The sequence below is a fragment of the Thunnus thynnus genome, chromosome 7 (genome assembly GCF_963924715.1).
Source record: "Thunnus thynnus chromosome 7, fThuThy2.1, whole genome shotgun sequence".
NCBI classification, from domain to species: domain Eukaryota; kingdom Metazoa; phylum Chordata; class Actinopteri; order Scombriformes; family Scombridae; genus Thunnus; species Thunnus thynnus.
The window spans coordinates 10445180-10465015 of NC_089523.1; the positions used below are offsets into that span (position 1 = coordinate 10445180).

The 19836-nt window shown below is 39.4% G+C and overlaps 2 protein-coding genes across 9 annotated transcripts in view; one reads left to right on the forward strand and one right to left on the reverse strand.

Moving 5' to 3' along the window:
* Nucleotides 1-3824: 3824 nt before the first annotated feature.
* Nucleotides 3825-7494, forward strand: kcnj1a.1 (potassium inwardly rectifying channel subfamily J member 1a, tandem duplicate 1). The gene has a single exon (XM_067595766.1). The coding sequence runs from the start codon at nt 5161-5163 to the stop codon at nt 6277-6279; it is 1119 nt and encodes a 372-aa protein (XP_067451867.1). The 5' UTR covers nt 3825-5160; the 3' UTR covers nt 6280-7494.
* A 2034-nt stretch (nt 7495-9528) lies between these two features.
* fli1 (Fli-1 proto-oncogene, ETS transcription factor) overlaps nt 9529-19836 on the reverse strand; it is a 33038-nt gene continuing 22730 nt past the window's right edge. For all 8 annotated transcript variants that reach the window (XM_067594256.1, XM_067594259.1, XM_067594255.1 and 5 more), the window contains 4 exons: nt 14363-14422; nt 13879-13938; nt 13038-13085; nt 9529-12837 (listed from right to left, as the gene is read on the reverse strand). In XM_067594256.1, coding sequence (XP_067450357.1) covers nt 12308-12837; nt 13038-13085; nt 13879-13938; nt 14363-14422 — 698 coding nt within the window. In that variant the 3' untranslated portion in view covers nt 9529-12307. The remainder of the gene's footprint in view (nt 12838-13037; nt 13086-13878; nt 13939-14362; nt 14423-19836) is intronic.

A 19836-nucleotide genomic window follows, 5' to 3' on the forward strand; every position in this document is an offset into this window, starting at 1 on the left:
TTAATTAACTCCTGATGCTTATCTTGGTACAAAATAAAAAATAAGAAGGCTAATAACAAAACAATAAGGCTAATGACAATTAATGGATTAAATCTGGTAAAATCAAATCTGGGGCTAAAAAGGTGTGGACTGTGATTGTTATCAAATATGTCTTTAATTGTGGTAAAAAAAACTGACTTGATGAATGTGAATTTCATCACAGTAAGATTGTCAGTTGATTTAAGACAAGCAAATATACAGTATTTACTAACTCAAGAACATTAGCAGCAACATGTAGAGACAAATCTTCATTTCTTATCTGTTGTATTTTTCCGCTACTGTGCTAATCACCTCACAGGCAATGAAGATAAGCCACTGATTGCTGCCAATCGAAGTTAATTGACAGAAACTGATACAGAAACCATCATTGTTCATCTGAGTGCTCCAACTGATGCAGGGAGAAACTGCCATTGTTTACTATCACCTCCAGACATCTAGTTATCAAAGGCACTTCAGATCTCTCAAACATATATGTCTGATCAATGAGGACTCAGGGTGACAGAGTTGTGTTTTTGTACTAATCAGGTTAGTAGAAGTGCAAAGGTGAACATGGTAACTAATGTAGAGCAGAGACTTTTTCTTTATATTGGGTTTATTTTTCCTGCAACTACATCATGTTTTTTTTAATCTGAACAGTAAAACTAACAACAGAGTGACCAGTAATTTCAAATTGAATATGAAATACTTTTACAACCTATTTTTACCAATAATTACAAAAGATAATGAATAATCAGTTATGTTAATAATTCTGATAGCTCTCTTCTGAAGTACGAAAACAGTTCCACCCTATCTGAGGGACTTATCTGTTGGTCTTTTGTTTCTTTGTCATTATTATTCAGTGGTTGTAATTGTATCAGCATTGTCTTGCATTGCTGTCAACTAAATGTGGCCTCCACAGGTCTTAAGTTGCTAAACCGGCCCAACAATCAGTGCAGCTAATCTGTTAGCTACATGCTTTTGTCTGAAATATAAGGTATTAAAATGAGGGAGTTGGTTAAACAAACACGCAAATCAGCTCTTACACAAAAGAATAAGCTTAAATACAAGCTTGTCATCTTTTTTACAATAGCGTAACCCATGAAAACAGGCCTAATCTTGTTGTGTGTCAACAGTAATGTATTGTGGCTGTCAATAGAATACACTTTCTGCAGCATGTAAGGTAATACTGCAGCCCTTTTTGTCACTTTTGCTGGGAACAATAGAGTTGAAAAATGAGCCCAATAACAATTCACAACTTTTTTCCACTCAGCATTCAGAGCTTCTTCAGCTCATGAACCGATTCGGTTCCTGGCCAACCCTGGAGAGCTATCTATTTGGATCTAGAGCATCTTCTTTTTCATCTCCTCAGCCTCTGTTGTCTCACTCCATCACCTATTTATGTTCTATAGTCCCCATATTTCATCACAACACAGCTCTGTAGTTGTGGCGAAGAGTGGGAAATGGTTGTTGCTTGGGGGAAGACAACTCTGCCGTGCAGAGCTGTGAAGTAGTGATGTTTGATTGATAGTGACAACGCTGTACCCGAGATGTGTTAAACTTTTTTTTTTATGGTGGTCATTCTCAGTGTATTGGAGGTTTATATGCATAAACAAACATGAGTTTCTTTTCAATTATGAACTCATTCCAGGGACAACATGGAATGTTAGTATTATAAGATGTTAATATCAGGTTATACAAAGCAGTGAAAGTAAATATTTTAATCATCCTTTCTGCTCAAATGTCTTGGAACATATTTCACATTCAGAAATCATAGCTTCAGTGCACTGGTGCATATACCAAAAGCTGGAAACAACTGAAAAAAAGAAAAAAAACTTGATTGATTTTACCCAAAACAGCAGCTAATAAAAACGTGTGTGCGTGTGTGTCTACAGTAAACAATGCCACGTCACTGAGATTCAGAGAATCGGAACTATTTACAGATACAGTATACAGGCTTTGCACTTACATCGTAAACATTCACTTGGCCTCTTTTTCTAGAGTGTACACTGGGAGCAACTTTGAAAAGCTTAAACTCTAATAACAAACTAGAAACAAACAAGAGTAAATCCAGAGCAGCTCCCAGACTGAGGTGGACTGGGAGTGTGGTAGATAGAGGTCAGCTTGGCCCTCGGTGCCAGGCATCTGTGGGGTAAACACAACTTGTTAAAGCTGGGGGGGAAGAATATGCATGCGTATGTGTGTTTGGGGGCGGAGGGGTACTTGATGTCTCTGTGGGCGTAAACATCACCTGGATGATTCCAGCGCACCATGAGAGGACAGTATAAATGAACACAGGTGTGGGTGAACAGGCATGAAAGGAGGACACACCTAAGCTGTCTCAATCAGTTCTGAACAAGAAACACACAGAGAGGAGAGGTCGAGCTGGAGATTGCAATTCATCAACTTTTTGGATGTGCCTGAGTAAACAGAGGTGAGTGTGGACTTGAAGAAACATGACTTTCGTATTTAATTTTCAGCTGTACCACATTATATAAAGATGAGCATGATGTCTGTGTGACTAGTTCAGATGTAGTTAATTTAATGGGAGATATGATTGTCACTGTTATTATTAGACAAAAAGGAAAGAGAGTTGCAAATAAATTGATTGGTTCAGTTTTCTTTTTACAAAAACACTATATTTTAGTTGAAGCTGGTTTGTAGCTCATTAACAAAAGAAAGCATTCACAACAAATAAGGCACTAAAGCTCACTAGAGATTTATTTCACTAATCTCCTCTTTAAATCAAAAGTATTGCTTAATCCCTGCTATAGCTGAAGTTATGTAACAGTCACAAACCATTTTAATAATGTAAATATCCAAAGTAGACTTTTATAACTCTGACATTAGAATATGCTTTGAAAATGGATCATTATAATGAATTAGACACTTAGAAACACAGAAACAGATCTAATATTGATAATATATCTAATATATCTTATATCTAATATCTGCTAATCTTAATGTCAATTAATGCTATTAAGGCAACAGAAGCAACACTGTTACTTTACTCTTTACCAGCCACATTTTTATCTGTTTCCACTATAGTGGATTAATAAAAGAAGAGGTTGTCCTTAAGTTTCCAGTGCTGTTCACTGTAACACATGAGATGTAATCATTTACAATAAGCCTGCACTAGGAAGAAAGTAAACTCTTCTGATATATATATCAAAAGTATCAGTTAACATTAAATACAGTAAGGGCAGCAGAGTGTTAAAGCTTTAAACCTAAAACACTATTACTGTCATGACTCAGAGGCTTTTGACTGTAACTTGGCTCAATATAGCCAGTCAATGACTAAAACATTCAAGGCACATTCAAAAGTTCTGTGTAAGGACCCTGGAGTGCCAAAAATACAAGAAAAAAAGTGAAATACAATTCAATCATTCATATAAGGAAACTTTTCATACACAGTGATTGCTAGTCTTTTATTGATTGATTTATTGAATTTAAACTTTGATCCTAACTAAATAATAATAGGGTTAAAATTCTTTGACTCTGAATCATGACAGTAAAGCAAAGGTGGTTTCTATTTTGAAAGCTGGTTGTTTTCTAATGCAAAGCAATAATTTAGAGTAAGTCGTCATACATGCAATTAAAATACCCATTACCTGAAATTATTTCAGCTCATATCTTATTACAGTATGAAAACATGCTGACCTAATCACTGGGTGTGGAAGGATAAGGTTTACATTCAAAGGGATTAAAGCTTGCAAACAAGCTACACCATGTGATTATCAGATTTCTTTTGGCAAAATCACTGTGTGTGAGCCTTGAGGGCTGAAAACAAAAACATAAACTCACTGCACTGATCGTTTTGTACTACTTAACACTCACTAACAAGCACGCCATGATCCAAATGGGTAGTTTGCATGACTTGGCAAGAACAGAGGCCATACTTGTTTGGAAACCTCAGCCAATACTGCCAGTTACCATCCATCAAGCACTAGACTCATGAGAACTCAGAGCTTGAATAAAGTCAAAGATTGTTATGTCTGTGAGCAGCTGGCCTTCTGGCTGGGTTTGCCCAAATTATTTTAATGCCACATTTATTTTTTGCTGCATTGAAACTTAGCAAACAAAGATGATCCTTGTGTTGAGACACTTACACTGGACCAAAATTCCCAAATTATTTGGTTTATTTGGACCACATGCGTTCTTCATTGGAAACTTTTGTTTTTCATTAACGTCAGGTCTTTACTGCAGTGCTGCATCCACCCAGGATTACAGCCTTTCACTGAGGATTAAAACTGCAGTGGGACAGAGCAGCTTGGAGCATATGAGACTGTACATACAGTAAGCAGTTCACAGTGAGACTCAGTCATGCAACTATGGGGAGAGGAGTAAAGCAGGAAAACAGGAAAGATACTTACTGTATACAGAAGTAGGACAGGTGCTCACTGGAATTGCTTATAAAATACAAAAAAGCAAACAAACACAAAAAAGAAATAAAACAAAAAATGGAATTTATTTCATCTAGACTCAGAGTCATTCTTTGCTCTTTGCAAGTCCCAAATGTTGTTGCATATATAACTGGGCATATACTGTATATTATATTTGTCCTTGGCACAGTATGTGCAAGAATATCCTCCTTTTTTCATCTCCCTTCCAGCACTTGACAGCCAGTGTCATCTTAACATTCTGCTCTTTGATTGTGACATTTTTTTCAGGATGATTGACAGTTTGAGAGTAAAGCTTTCTGACAGGCTGACTAGTTAAATGATGTGCACTGTGATGCAAAGCTGGGGCATTATCGAGTACATTTGTTATATGGGCATTTTTTAAACTTGGAATATTTTCATCAAACTTTGTTGCACATTTCTGTGAAGAGATTTTTTGTCATTACTGGGGCTGCCAAAGTGTAGTGGGGCCCCAGCTGCAGTTTCTGGTGTGATTATAGGACAAGTCACCTATGAACAGATTGCTTTTTTGTTTTGTATTTATAAGTAGTGTAAAGTTTGTATCCATTTTGTTGTTGATGTTTACCATTACCAAATAGAGATTTTCTTTTCTTGTGAAATTTTATTACAAGGAATTCATCAGTACCTTTACTTCACACTATTGCTTGATGACTGTTTTCAACTATGTACTTATGTTGTATATATATTTTTTCATTTTATTGTCTTACAGGTTGGTTTGTAGAAAATGTGTGGATCCTTGAACAAACGCATCCAGGACTGTCTGGTGGAGCGAAGGAATCGCAGGACCAGACTAGTGACCAAAGATGGTCGCTGCAACATTGAATTTGGAAACATCAAGTACAGTAAACACTTTGCCTTCCTGGCTGACTTCTGGACCACCTTTGTGGAGATCCGGTGGCGTTTTGTCCTCTTCTTCTTCATTGCCTCTTTCACCCTTAGCTGGTTCATTTTTGGCCTGCTTTGGTACTGGATTGCCCGAAGTAATGGAGACCTGACGTGGCAGAACCCCCCTCCAGACCACATTCCATGTGTTGATAATGTCGGAGGACTCACCACTGCATTTCTGTACTCCCTTGAAACCCAGACAACTATTGGGTATGGTGGACGAGCGCTCACCCCTCTCTGCCCAGGTGCTGTGGCCCTTCTCATCATCCAGTCCCTCGTTGGAGCAATTATCAACTGCTTTATGTGTGGAGTCATCCTGTCCAAAATCTCTTTGCCTAAAAAGAGGGCTAAGACCATCACATTTAGTGACATGGCCGTCATCAGCCCCAAAAATGGTTCCCTCTGCTTATCAATCAGAGTAGCCAACCTGCGCAAGACCCTGATGATAGGAAGCCAGATCTATGGCAAGCTGTTGAGGACAACAATCACACCAGATGGGGAGACAATCATCATGGACCAGGTGAACATTGACTTCACAGTGGATGCCGGGAAGGACAACCTTTTCTTTGTATGTCCTCTCACGCTGTATCACATGATCGACAAGAGCAGCCCATTCTTCGAGATGGCGGTAGACACACTCCACAAGCAAGAGTTTGAGCTGGTCGTCTTCCTAGACGGCACCGCAGAGTCCACCAGCTCCGCCTGCCAAGTCCGGACCTCCTTTATTCCTCAGGAGATCATGTGGGGCTACAATTTCTTGCCCATCATCTCCAGAAGCAAAGAGGGCAAGTACAGGGTCGATTTCTCTAACTTCTCAAAGGTGGTCCCTATGGCCACTGCACACTGTGCCTACTGTTTCCACAACATCAAGGGTCATCATCACCACTCCAAAGATGGACATGACAACCATGGCTTTGAGGTGATTGATATTGATCAGCCGAATGTCACCAAGATGTGACATGATGGAGACATTGACAATGAACATTAGAAACAGACACTGGTAGAGGCTTGTAGCTCTCATTGACAAACTCCTCAAGACTCTGAGGGATAAACAAGTGCTGGAGGCAGGTTGGGTTACCTAATGGCAGCACATTGTGTAGCATTTAAATACGCAGAAAGGAAAACCCACCTCTTTGTTATTCTTTTGTGTTTAACACAGATAAGAAAGCTGTCTATGGGTCAGGACATGTATTATGAGCTCTTTGTATGTAAAACCACACCTTTCACTGTCTATTGACCAAAAACCTGTTCTCAAAAGGGAAGGTGGTGAAACGGTGAAACTACAATTCAAGAACAGAAAAAGAAATTTTTCCCAATTGCTCACACAAGAAATATACTGTGAGCTCTTGCTGTAAATGAAGATGAGTGGTTCTAATTTACCCATGGCCTTGCACATCAGGTTTACTGAGTAAGGAGAGAGAGAACAAAACAAATGTATTATCCTGTGTGTAAATCTAACAATTACTTGAAGGACTGGTGTTGAGGACCATGCTATTGTCATGGGTGAGAAAAAGATAAAATGGTTGCTCAATAATTCATGCTACTGTAGGCTGCTGTACAGAAAGAGACACTTGGACTCGAAGCATTAAAGTATGCTTAACAATTCAGACATTGAGATACTATGGCTTGGGCTCAGGGGCCAGTCTTTTCAAACAGTAGGTGATGTAGTTGTGGTTTTCTTCTTGAGTAAAGACATTGTGAGAGAGCAAAGCTCTCAGGAAACACTAAAATTATGGCTGCATGCAGCACTGAGTATAGTATGAAAATCAATTCTGTTTGTAAGTCTTTTTTGAATTTAATCTCAGGGGAAAAAGACATTGAAATAAAGGCTATTTTTGCATTAAAAAAAAAAAATATCAGTGTCATATTATTCTCTGTCTAACCGAGCCGGAACATCATATAAGGACTGTGATCAAAAAGGTCAAAGCAACATAATGACAGGTGCCAACCCCTATCACAGATTCTCATCTACAAACAAAGTGAAGTTGTGACAGTAAACAGACATCCAAACACAACAGAGTCAAAGTGTTTTGTAGATAAGAGCTGTTGCTTACTGCCCATTATTTTGCCTGCAGTTTCTGAACATGAATCCAGAATTCTCCATTTAGAAAATGACAGCACATACTGTATGCTAGCATGGAGCTTTAACTGGTCTTGCCAAGGCACCATGACCTCTTTAATGAACTGCATGCTTAGATCCTTAGTGTGTCTGCATCCAGAGATGTTACTGTAGCAATAATAATAAAAAATAGTATTATTATTCAGTAAGAAAAGCTAAGATGAAAGACGAATACAATATGACAATAATATTAAGACAATAATATGAATATTATTGACAAATATGTGATATGACTAAACAGCACAGGCACATTTTGATTAAAAAAGCAACTCCACATGGCTGTTCAGTGCCTCTGCACATATTTTTGTCTACATACAAACTAGGCTTGTAGAGCTGTCATTTCACACAAGCACCATGTGCACATAGCAGTTGTTAAATTGCCAACACCTATCATTTGAAGCAGTGTTCAGTGGGAGAATTAAATTACTCAAAGAGTCATCAACTTGTTTGGAGGAAAGGAAATACTGAGTAGATATATTGCAGACTAGGATGATTTTACACCTGCTGTTATAAACCACAGGGTGTGTTGTAAAGAAGGTGAGAGAAGCTGAGGTGGTCAAAGTGAGTTTCCAGCTGAAATATTTACACTTTTACCATGCTTCCTATGAATTACACTCATATGTGACTATTCTGTATGTGCAGTTGATATTAAATGGCAACACTCAAGATGACATGTAGTGCAACAGAGAGGATTGAGAGGTCAGGGTGTCAGCATTGACATCTTTATTATTTAATAACAAGATAATTACCTCTTGACTTTATCCAAGTGATGCCAGTGGCCTAACCTTATTGAATGAACCTAAGCCATTCCCAATAACTGCATGAAAGAAGAGAAATTTGTTGGAGATAAGACTGAAAATATAAACAAATATGATAAAAAATAAAAGGCTTTGGGTATGCTTTAGTGGTGATTGGTATAATAATACAGGTTGTTAAAGTGAATGAATAACTTCCTTAAGCAAAGGATAATTGTAGTGTTGCTTAATGAACAGCAGTGGAGGACTGTGGATGTTCTGATTATCCCAAGATGCAAAACTGTATGAATAAAATTTAAAAAAGGAATGTGTATTCTCAGCATTTCACCTACTTTGATATATAAATATTGGAGATTGGCAATGGTTAAGGTAAAAGTAAAACTTATTTTTTTCATTCTAGACATCTGTCACTTTACTGTATTATTTTCTACAAAGGGAGAAATACAATTCCCTTGATATGTCAGCCTTTGGCCTCGTATTTCAGTTGATTTAAAACTTTCTGGAATTGAAAAAGGTGTAAACACAGATTAACAGTATTTTTGCACTGACAAAATGTAAGTTGTGATCATCATGGCAAAAAGCTGGCGTTAAGAAAAGAAGGCCTGTAAATAGGATGCAGTTTCCTCACCCTCCCTCAACCCATGTCTTTCTACTGGCAATGATTAGTGCTTAGAATATAAGCTTGTCTATAAGTTACAACCAGCTAAACCTAATGCAGTCTAATGTTTATGCTACCTTCATTACATAATATACAGTAAATGGAGTGGACAAAATATGATTAACATCAGCACTGCAAATTACAGCCTCCAAAATGACCAGAATGTTAAATCAACACTTCTCTAAAACATTTTTTCCGTAGTGCCTTAATTAGTTTGTGTATAAATTCAATTATATTACAATCAGATAACAAGACTTTCATGGTTGAAGTTGAAGTTGCCTAACTACAAACTGTAACGGCTGCTTTATCTTTCTGTAAATCGCATGTGAATCCAGGTGAAAAAGCTACACTTCAGTCAGGAAAATTATTGACTGGGAAGACTGTTTTGTTAGAGCTCATCATTGTCTCAGATGTGCCCAGTACAAGGATGCAAATGCTAACACTGACAGTGCCAACACTTCCCTCAAACTACCTTAAAGAAACAAATAGTGTAAGAAATATACAATACATTTTGAACATTTGTAATAAGTTGTTGAGAACTGTCATAAACTTGAGGGGAATGGATGTCCAAACCTGACACACCTGAGACAAGTATATTCTCAAAATGTCATGATGGAAAATACACTGGTTGTGTTCACACTCAGGTGAAGCCATGGGCATGCAATGGAAGATAACTTGAGAGGTAAAAACATTTATTTTGTCACATTTTCCTATACAAAAGCCCTTTTTCAAAAGGTATTACTTCATACATTGCAGGAATGACAATAATAATAATACACTGGTTAATTGTAAAATTATACACATATATATATATATATTTGATATCCAAAATACATTGCATATACGAAGTAGCACAGATCCCTTTTCATTGATAATGCTTGTGAAACATGGAAGTTAAGGGTCCATTAGAATAATTTCTTTATGCTACAAATTACATGTTCCCTTTTTATTTGTTCATTTAAAGCTATAAAACTTCAGGAGAAGCTTGTTGTGGATATGAATACTGTTTGTATTATTTTGCATAAAATACCTGAAATTCTTTAATGCACAGGAAAAGCGACCAATTCCAGGGCTATTTGGCATCAAAAATGATTAACAGTGGAAAAGAACCACCATAATCACATGTTGCTTATAGAGTAAAGGAATCCCTGGTTATTGGATTATGATTTAAGCAGGCATTTGTGGTTTTGGGAATACTAGAAAATATCTTGTGCACGTAAAGGCACTTAGGATGTTACAAATTGAATTTCAGAAATAATAACAATAACAAGAAAACAAAAAAAATGTTAAAATGTATTGCCCAAATGTACAGATATAAAAACGCTTAAAATGCTGAACAAACTACTTAGCAGAAATGGACTTAAAAGGTTTGCATTTTTGACCGAGGTCAACTCGTATTAATTCTCTTGACTTTTTAATACTGTGTCACATATGAAAATAACTCTGCATAATTTATACAGTAAGTTGCTTTAATGCCTAGTTGACTGATGCTTATAAAATAATAAAAAATAGGTCTGACAAACGCACAGCGTTTGCGAATCTGAGGATTTCTTTGTTTCATCTCGTCATACTTTATTGGTTTTGTTCTCTGATGAACTACTTAGTCCAAAGTAATTTATTTTCAAGTGTCCATTTTCAGTTTCTTTAAAGGAATACTTTTGCTATTAACAGCTTTGAACACCTGAAGATGGATATGTTTTGACATGATACTATTACATGATGATGAAATCCTGCCTTGAGATTCATGTGCATTTGGCTGGGCTTTAGATCAGTGAGAAACTAACATTCAAACACACATGCTGCTCTCAAACTAGGATCCAGCCCTGGTAAAATGCAACTTGACTGTCTATTAACATGACTTACTGCTAAGCCACTTCTCTGTGTCTGTGTGACCTATATGGTCCTGACTGGCCTACATAGAGGGAGACACCGTGACAGCCATTATTGTCAGAGTGCACTTCAAAATCAAAAATTGTCAGATTTCTTTTCAGACATGGAGATGGCTGTATGTATCTTACTATACATTTCAGATGTAATGCTGTCTCTCTTTAATGAATAGAAAATAAATGGTGTAAAACAGCAGTTAAGATATGGCACTAACATTGTGAGGGTCAGGCTTTGATTCTCATTTTGGCACATAGTAAAACTAGATGCGCTCGTGGCACTGTAAGGCACTTTGGATAAAAGAAACATCCACTAAACAACATCTTGTTATGTAGACATCTACATTACATTACATTTGGAAATAGGCATTTTATGTTTTAAATTTAGACATTTTTGTGTGCAGCAAATGTGGTGTTAAGGAATGAATTTTTTCATTAAATGTTTACAAAATGAAAACATCTGACAAATTTTGATTTTGCTCTAGGATATCCTTTTTACACGTGTTTCACAAACCAGACGACATTCACATTAATACTGACATGGTCGAGCAACAAAACATCTGGAAATGACTGAAAGGCAACAACATGGCAAACATTTAATAGCCTAGTGTGTGGCCCCCTGAAAACATCTGACCTGGGTTGAATTATTGTTGCAAATTACTTCAATTACATCTTGACTCAGCTTCCTCAGCACAACAGAGTCAACTGTATACATTGCCCATCTTGAACTCCACACACAACACAGAAAGCATTTTAAGTAACTGAGTTGACACAGGTCAGCAAAACATACAGCGCTTTCTTCTCTGGTATTTAACTCTTCTCTAGCCTTCCAGTTTGGAGGATAAATTAAATCGTGAATGGCATATTCCAGTTGCCAAATTTCATTCAGTGCTGAGAAAAGTCCATCTGTTTGAGAGCTCCTTCTTGTCCAGCGAATTCCAGAAGACTCTCCACACACACATAAAAAGATGCAGATGGACAGACGAGCAGACTGAGACAGTGGAAACAGAAGGCTAGATGTGTTGGGAATAAGAAACCCCGACAAGGCTGTAGACAGCGGAAAGGGCAGATGCTTTAAAGCATAATGTACATAATGTACTGAGGAGGATGTAGATTGAGACCCATAAATAATAGGCCCATGTCTGGTAGTGGGGCGAGGAGGAAGAAAGACTCGGGTTGCTCTCCTGTCCTTAGGCTTTGGTTTGGGAAGGTTTTGGAAGGGACACCAACTGGCCTGTAGTTGCAGCTCTCAGGAGGATGGGAAAGAGAAAGGCACAGGAAACTCAGACGCACGTCCAAAACATAAACAAACAGTTGCTAGTCTTGTAAAGTAAGTAGTATTCCATTTTGGACCATAGCATCCAGTTGTTTATAAATTTTTACAAATATAAAATAATATCCTTCAATTTTATCATCCTTCATTCATGAGCAAAATTTCTTCAGAGGACAAAGGCCTCTATCGACTTAGTCTTCATTGCTTCGGCGTCATTGGGAGTGCAGGTCAGCAATTGTGGACTTTGTTGTGGAAGAGGGGAGGTTTTCGAGGGTAGTGGATGGTCAGATAGAGGTGTTTAATAGTAACTGCCCAGGTGGGACGGCACATGGGTGTTAGGGTGGCGGGGAACATTTGGGTTGGGGTAGATGCCTGCAGTGGGCGAGCTCCAGTATGGAGCAGTGGGTCCAAAGAAGTTAGAGGAGGTGACTGGCATGGACGGAGGGTGGGGGGATACAAAGTTGACCTTCTGCTGGTGGGCGTGGTAGGAAGGCACATAGGCTAGGTCCGAGGGGTACTTATACATGGAGGACTCAGTGGGGTGAGGCTGCAGCGCCTGAGCAATGCCGTGGAAGTCGAACTTGTAGGCGTAGCGCTTGCCGTGCACCTTGGTCATGATATTTTTGTCATAGTAGTAGCGCAGCGCACGGCTCAGCTTGTCGTAGTTCATGTTGGGCTTGCTCTTACGCTCGCCCCAGCGCCGCGCCACCTCATCTGGGTCTGTCATCTTGAACTCGCCATTGGTGCCCTCCCAGGTGATACAGCCAGCATTGGCGCTGTCAGACAGGAGCTCCAGGAGGAACTGCCACAGTTGGATCTGACCTGACCCTGATGGTAGACACATACACGAACATTGGTCAGGCACAGAGTCATTCAACTAAGAGCACATTAGTCACTGTTCACAGCTCGACAGCTCATTATCTGCCTGTATGAGGTCTGCATGAAAGGACATTTCTGAGAAACTTCCAAGACAGTGGCCTATTCACAGCGAATTTATTATAAATATGGATGCATGCTCAGATTGTTACCTGGATTGGCTAGGCGACTACTGGTGGGACCCAGAATCTGGTAAGGATCTGTGGACAAAAGGAGAGATCTGTTGAAATACACACTGCTGTGATGATTTAAAGGAATGTGACCTACACTAATTGGTATGCAGTACTAACAGGTCAGTGATTTTGCTGTAGCAAACAGGCATTAACAATTTAATTGGAATACATTTAAAATGATAATAATCCATCTTTCTTTATTACTATTGCTCATAATATTATATTTCAGCTTGAGTAATTAGAGCTAAATATGCAAAACACTGACTGTGGTGAAGTCTTGGATGAATGTATTTGGATTATTGTGCTCTGCACACCCACTACATAATGAGCTGACCAGGAAAACCAATTACACGTGCTAATAGATATGTGGCTGAGAGGCGAGAGAAAAGTACAAACACTCACTCGTAAACTCAAAGCTTGGTGGTAGACTGTATTCCAAAAGTCCATTATTAAATTGTTGTTGACAGCCATGTAAGCAATAGTTTTGCACTTTTCTGAGGCTGTGGTGATTGAAGTCATGTTGAAATGTATTTACTAACATTTCAGCTACTTTTACACATTAGATCTTTGGCTGATTATACTACAATTTTTAACATACTGTATGTAACAAAAATAAAAGGTGCAGTTTTTAGTTCACTAAAATTAGTCAGGCAACTTAGGAGTACATATAATTCTCTTATAATAACCATACGTGACTGTCTTGAAATTCAAGAGAGTAATAAAAAATAAATAAAAATAAAGGCACAAACGAAGGCTGATAGCAGTTCTTGTTGTACAATATTACAATATTGACCAAGAAAAACATCAGGTAAACTGTTACCTGGCTGAGGTCTGGGCTGCTCAGTGGACTTGGTCACATTCTGAGTTACCACTGGTGAGCCTGCAAAGACACAGAAAGAGAGCGGGAGAGAGAGACATGAAAAGGTTCAGAGAAAACATCAGTGGGGTGGCTTCAGATAAGCAAGCTACACATCTTGAAGGCACGTAAGCAGTGGTCCAAAGTCAATAAGTCAGTAACTGATGGCTGGACTGACTTCTGTTCATGTTCTGACAAGAGAAGCTGTAATCTTCAGGAATCTGTCCTACACGTCTAGACTTTGTGGATGTTGGAACTGCCTCTAGTGTGATGCAGACTTAGTGTTTAATACTGTTTGCAAATAATTTGGTGGCTTTAACCTACATGGAATGACAGATGTTAATGTTTACCACATCAGGTTATATGTACAGTAGACCCCCTCTCAGTAGGTTACAGTTATGTATGCTTTTCAGACAAAATGCCGCTTTAATGATTTTTGTGTCCTCACCTTTGCCACTGTGCATATTGTTTGACCATCCTGTCCGCCGTACAGCATCATATGAAGGGTCTGACAAAGAAAGAGAAAAAAAGGGAAGACAAAGTGTGAATATATTTTAAAATATTTTCTAAAAGGATGAGAAATATGTACAACTCATAAAAGATCAGTGGATGAACTCAAGTGCTATAGAAATTTGCAGTTCCTTGACCAAAATGCTGGGTGTTAAGTGAAATTACAATCTCAATGTCGATACTCAAAATTTGCCTGTGTATGTGACTACAGTAAGTGTCTCATCTCATTGTGTGCTAGACTCTCTCAGGAATGCAACCGTCACAGAGAAAAAAAAAAGATCAGTGCCAAATGGCATCAATAAATCTATCAAAATATGGTTGAAGATGCTCTTGACAGGATATCTGGGCATGGTAATGTGGTTTTGTTTGACACGCAGTGATGATTTAAATGTAGATGGCACAATCTTTGACAAAGACTACAGTTAGTTGAGCAGCTTGCAACACTCTGACCACAAATACAGGGAGTGATGCAAATTAACGTACAACAGAGACACATACATAGACAATCCATGTACATGGCATTCACCCCCTTCCCATCGCCCCACACAAGCGGCTTTCATGAAACCTTGACAAACAGCCAACATGGCCCAGTTTGCATGAGTTCTACCTGCTGTGTGTCTGCGGTTCAAACCTGACTGAGTGTGAAGCTGGACGGCTTCCAGTAACAATCAATCACTCTGACACAAGCAGATAAAACAGAGGATGTATCGTTCCCCTGGCAATGTCTCAAAAACACCCTGGTATACTCACAGTGCACCTGGCCAGCGCCCTTGTATTATTGTGGGCTAAAACTGTTCAAATAGTTGCTAGAATACAGGGAAATATGATGCGTATTTTGGCCAGATATGCTTTTCAAAGTGTTATCATGCTCTGCAAATCTTTTTGTCAGCAGTGTTTCTCGTCAGCAGTGTTTCTCCCAGAGGGCAGCGAATAGAGACGGTGTAATGGTGATGACAGAGATTGTTGCTGGGATCAGCAAGCTGTTACAAGGTCAAGAGGCAATCCCATTTCCCATCAGTGTAGGCTGAATTTTTGAGAATCAGGTGTATGGATGATTAAAGTTGGCAGTTTGAATCCCTAGATATGACTGAAAATCTGAACAGAGAAGAAGAATGAGCAAGACATGATGCTTTTGCAACAAACGCGACACCAAATTCTGTGATGAATCAGATCAATAGCACAGCAAAGACTGACTGACCACTGTAAAAACTTCAAATATGAAGCACAGTGTAGCTTATAAATAGCATCGGGCACTCAAATCAATAACTAAACATGGGGAAAAATGGCATTGTCTTTTTACGCAATGTGCATGATTAATTATTAATCTGAAAAGGTGTGATGATAAGAATGATATGTTTTGACAGTTGTATTTGTGTTGAATATAAATGCTTTGTCTGTGTGTATGTGTGTGTGGGTGGGTGTCTTTTGGCGGACATGAATATTTATGTCTATGTCTTATGTAATTATTGTCATTTTATCCAGTGCACTAAAATGATTCACATACTGCCAGATGAGCTATCAGGCATTGAAAAGACTATTAGATTCACTATTATGTACTCCCTGTAGTTGTCTAAACTTCCTGAATCTTATTTATGTTCATATTTGAAAAAGTCCATCCACTTGGTATACAAGACATAGTTAAACAATGACCAACTGTATGTATGGCATGTTTTTCAGTCTTTTAGGTCTGAAACAAATGAAGATGGCCATCTTCCCTACAACTCATTTGGGCTTTGTGTGCCATCTTGACTCATATAACCTCATACAACCACACCACACAAATACATCATTATCATCATCAGCTGCCACCACAGGTCCCGCCATTTCTAAACACTGTACAATACTGCCCTCCTGTGGATCAAGACATATTGACAACTCAATATTACCATGTCCTCCTCTTGGTTTCCCTAAAATAAACAACAAATGATAAAAAACTGCAAATAAATCACTTCAGTTCTCCTTTCAGCATAACTGAACTCTAGACTCTAATCTCTCGACAACCATAAAAACAATGTTTGCCCAGTAACTTGCCACAAGTGTTTTATTGTTTCACTAATTTCATAACCCACCAATGGCAATGTAAAAACACTTCAAATCCAATTATGTGTGTTGTGCCTCTTTCAAAAGGCCATTTTGTTGCCTTGTTTTCCCTTTCCTTATTGGCAGAATATCCTCCAATGGGAAAACTTCCTGCTGCTAAGGGACCTCTTGATCTCTACACTAATTTCAAACTTTTCAACTTTTAACCCCTGATGTTTAACCAAAGGGCCCATTCCTGTCTGCAGACAACAAGAGGGGTTCTGGTCTCTGACTGGAAAAAGTGATATTCAAAATGAAGAAAAGGGATAAAAAATAATGAACAAAATAAAATGCAAAAAAGTGAATTGATTAGAATATGATGAAACAAATGAAATAAAGAAGAACGTAATAGAGAGAAAGACAAAAAGAGGGAGAAGAGGGACAAAGAACAAGCGGGCTCCCGTGGCTCAGCAGGGCTGTCAGGTTCAATCTGGTGTGGGCCGGCAGGATAGCCAAGGAGCAGTGACTGGGGGAGAGTCCTGGGAGACTTGCGTTTCCTGCCTGCCTCGCCTGCAGACAACCTCTCTTTGTTTTACTGGCCCTTTTTTCCCCTCTACTCACCGCCAGCCCCCACCTCCATCCACTCTCCACCACCCCGAAAAAAACACAACGGGGCTACCTCAATCTACGTGCAGAGAGGGGTTACAAACAGAAGAGGAGATGGTGGGGGAGAAGCAGAAGTGTGGCAGAAGATGGAGACAGATTAAGTGCACAAAAAAGGGTGAAGGAGAAATGAGAAAGGGCAAAAGAACGAGAAGGGGAAGAAAAAACTTGAGAGAGGGAAGAAAAAATATTGAAAAAAAAAAAAGAGTCAGACAAAACACAACTTTGGAATTTGAAAAGAAAACAATGGCAGCAAACCCAGCTACTGTCTGGTATGGGCTAGAGGAGATGCCCAGTACTATGGGCTCATCCACATCTTTTATATACCCTTGGTGAAGTGGTTGGCAGCAGACTACATTCAACTCCAAAAAAGAAATGTTCCTTTACCCACATGCAAGCAAGAATAGAGAAGGAGAAGGCCAAAAAGCTCAAACAGTGCTGCACAATTAAAGGATTTCAACAGTATTCACTCTGTTTTGAGGTTAATTGGACTGAGAGAAAGGTGGGGAAATGGAAGTGAAAGTGCAGGAGGAAGAAGCAGCAGATGTAAAATGTACAAAACCCAAGTGGTCGGGGGTACGCGGAGCGAGCCAGCCACGCAAACACAGACACAGACCTGAATGTGCACACACAGAGCTGCCTCATCCCAAGCCCCGTCCTCCTCCCCCCACCCTCCTTCATTTTTCCAGGCCTCGCTCTGACTGCGACTTGAGCCAGTTTCCACTCTGGTCTGGGGTGTGGTGCACGCTCCTGGGAGACTTCGACTGCAGGACCAGTTAGTCAAAACAAGGCCCGAGCGCTAGACAGAGAGGCAGAAAGAGGCAGAGAGACACAAGGAGCAAGAGAGAAAGAGGCACAGAGGGAGACATAGTGGGAGAGAAAGAAAGAGAGAGCAACTGAGTACAGAGGGTGAGATAGAAAGAGAGAAGAGGTAGAGAGTCGAGTCGTGTACTGTTTTTAACCCGCAGTCTGAGCCAAGGAGAGAGACTCAGACAGGGTAAACTTTTTTAATACCCGTAATACAGGTGCTTTAAAAGCCATCTGTGTGAGGCAGGAGCCATAAGAGGAGGATAATGATGGTAAAGTACAGGAGTTAGAAACACTGTAGACAATGAGTGCACCGGAATAGAGCAACAGAGGACTGTAACACTGCTGCGTATACGCATGGGCAAAAGTTATGGGCTATGTTTTTCTTTTTCTTTAATTTAGAAATGCAAAGGGAGCAATTGAAAGTCCTGAATATGTGGACGGCCTGTTCGCGTAATGGTGCACTTCAAGCTGTATTGCCGTTTTGACTTGGCAGCAAATACATTCACAGAGGTGAATCATCATCTTTTACCGAGAAGCAGTGGAGAGTATGAGTGTCCTTCCTTTGAATAAAAAATTCCAAAATATCATAGCAGCGGTACAAACAAAAGCTAAAAGAAAAAAAAAAGTCAATAAAGGTACAAAGCCACGGCACAGTGAAAATAGCTGGAAAAGTAGGCACCGGCCAGGACTGCCAGTGTATCATACTGTGTGTTAACATTACCATCCACATACTGTACAATATACATACTTTCCAATACTCAAAAGCAATACAACTGCATACTGTAATACATGCTGCACGGAAGACATGCAGGAACCTACCCACCCACACAAACACATGCCTATCCACAGGCAAATAGTACACGATACACACAGAGCCACACACACGCACACACACACACACACACACACACACACACACAAACACACACGTTCCCTTTCATAGCTGCTGCATTCCATGTTTTATATGCTCTCTTTTATTCATAACATTGCATTTTACACCACAGAGTCTGGAGCAGATTAAGGGTTGTCTCCTGCTGTATGCTCGTGCTTACTCTACCCCAAAGAGCCTGTATGGTATTTGACTGTTCTCGAAAGGCAATATGAACTTGAACATCTGGCAATACTGATCTGAGAAAATGTTGATAAAGGCTTCTCCTGAAGCAAGGTTTCTTTAATGGAGAACTGTTGAGTCACAAACTCATGACTAACAATTTTGATGTTTTTACTTTTCATCTTGTTTCATTTTTTTCACTTAATTTGGCATGAAAGTTAAATTTTGTAATATTTAATGGTGGTTAATAAGCTGCATGACTTTAAGGCCAATAAAAATATTTCCAAACAAGATGATTTATTTCAAAATTGGACGGACATCAATGTGATAACATGGCTGTATTTCCCAATTCCTAAAAAGTCACCCTGTTGGATATGTAAGTCTTTTCTCAGCTAGAAGTAGTTGGCTGTACACTGGCTGGGATCATGGGACACAACTAGAGGCACAGTCAGTGTTACAGGAGCCCATAATAGAAATCACCTCTTGTGAAAGGGAAATGCTGTTGAAGGGAGTGACCCTCTATTCCTGCCAGTCCAAATACCTGGTGCTGAGAACCAGGAAGACCGAGGTCGGGGGTGACCGAGCAGAATCTTATCTGGCTTGCCCATTGGTCTATTGGTATTGAAGCTGGGCGAGAACAAGTACAAAGCCTGCTAACGCTCACGACTGGAGCAGATAGAGAGAGGCAGAGGGCATTCTCGGACACTTATCAGACCTAGTGTTTCCTCTTTTCCTGCCTTGATAGGGCCTCTCATCCTGTGAGCAAGGCTATCACTGTTATTGCAGTCCTTTCTCCCGTCTCTGGTGGTGACACCATATAGCCGATGTAAAGGATGTGTAGCTTTTTTTAACAGATACGCAGTGCAGCC

Coding starts and splice junctions, on each gene's coding strand:
- kcnj1a.1 (XM_067595766.1), top strand. CDS start 5,161: ATGTGTGGATCCTTGAACAAACGCATCCAGGACTGTCTGGTGGAGCGA.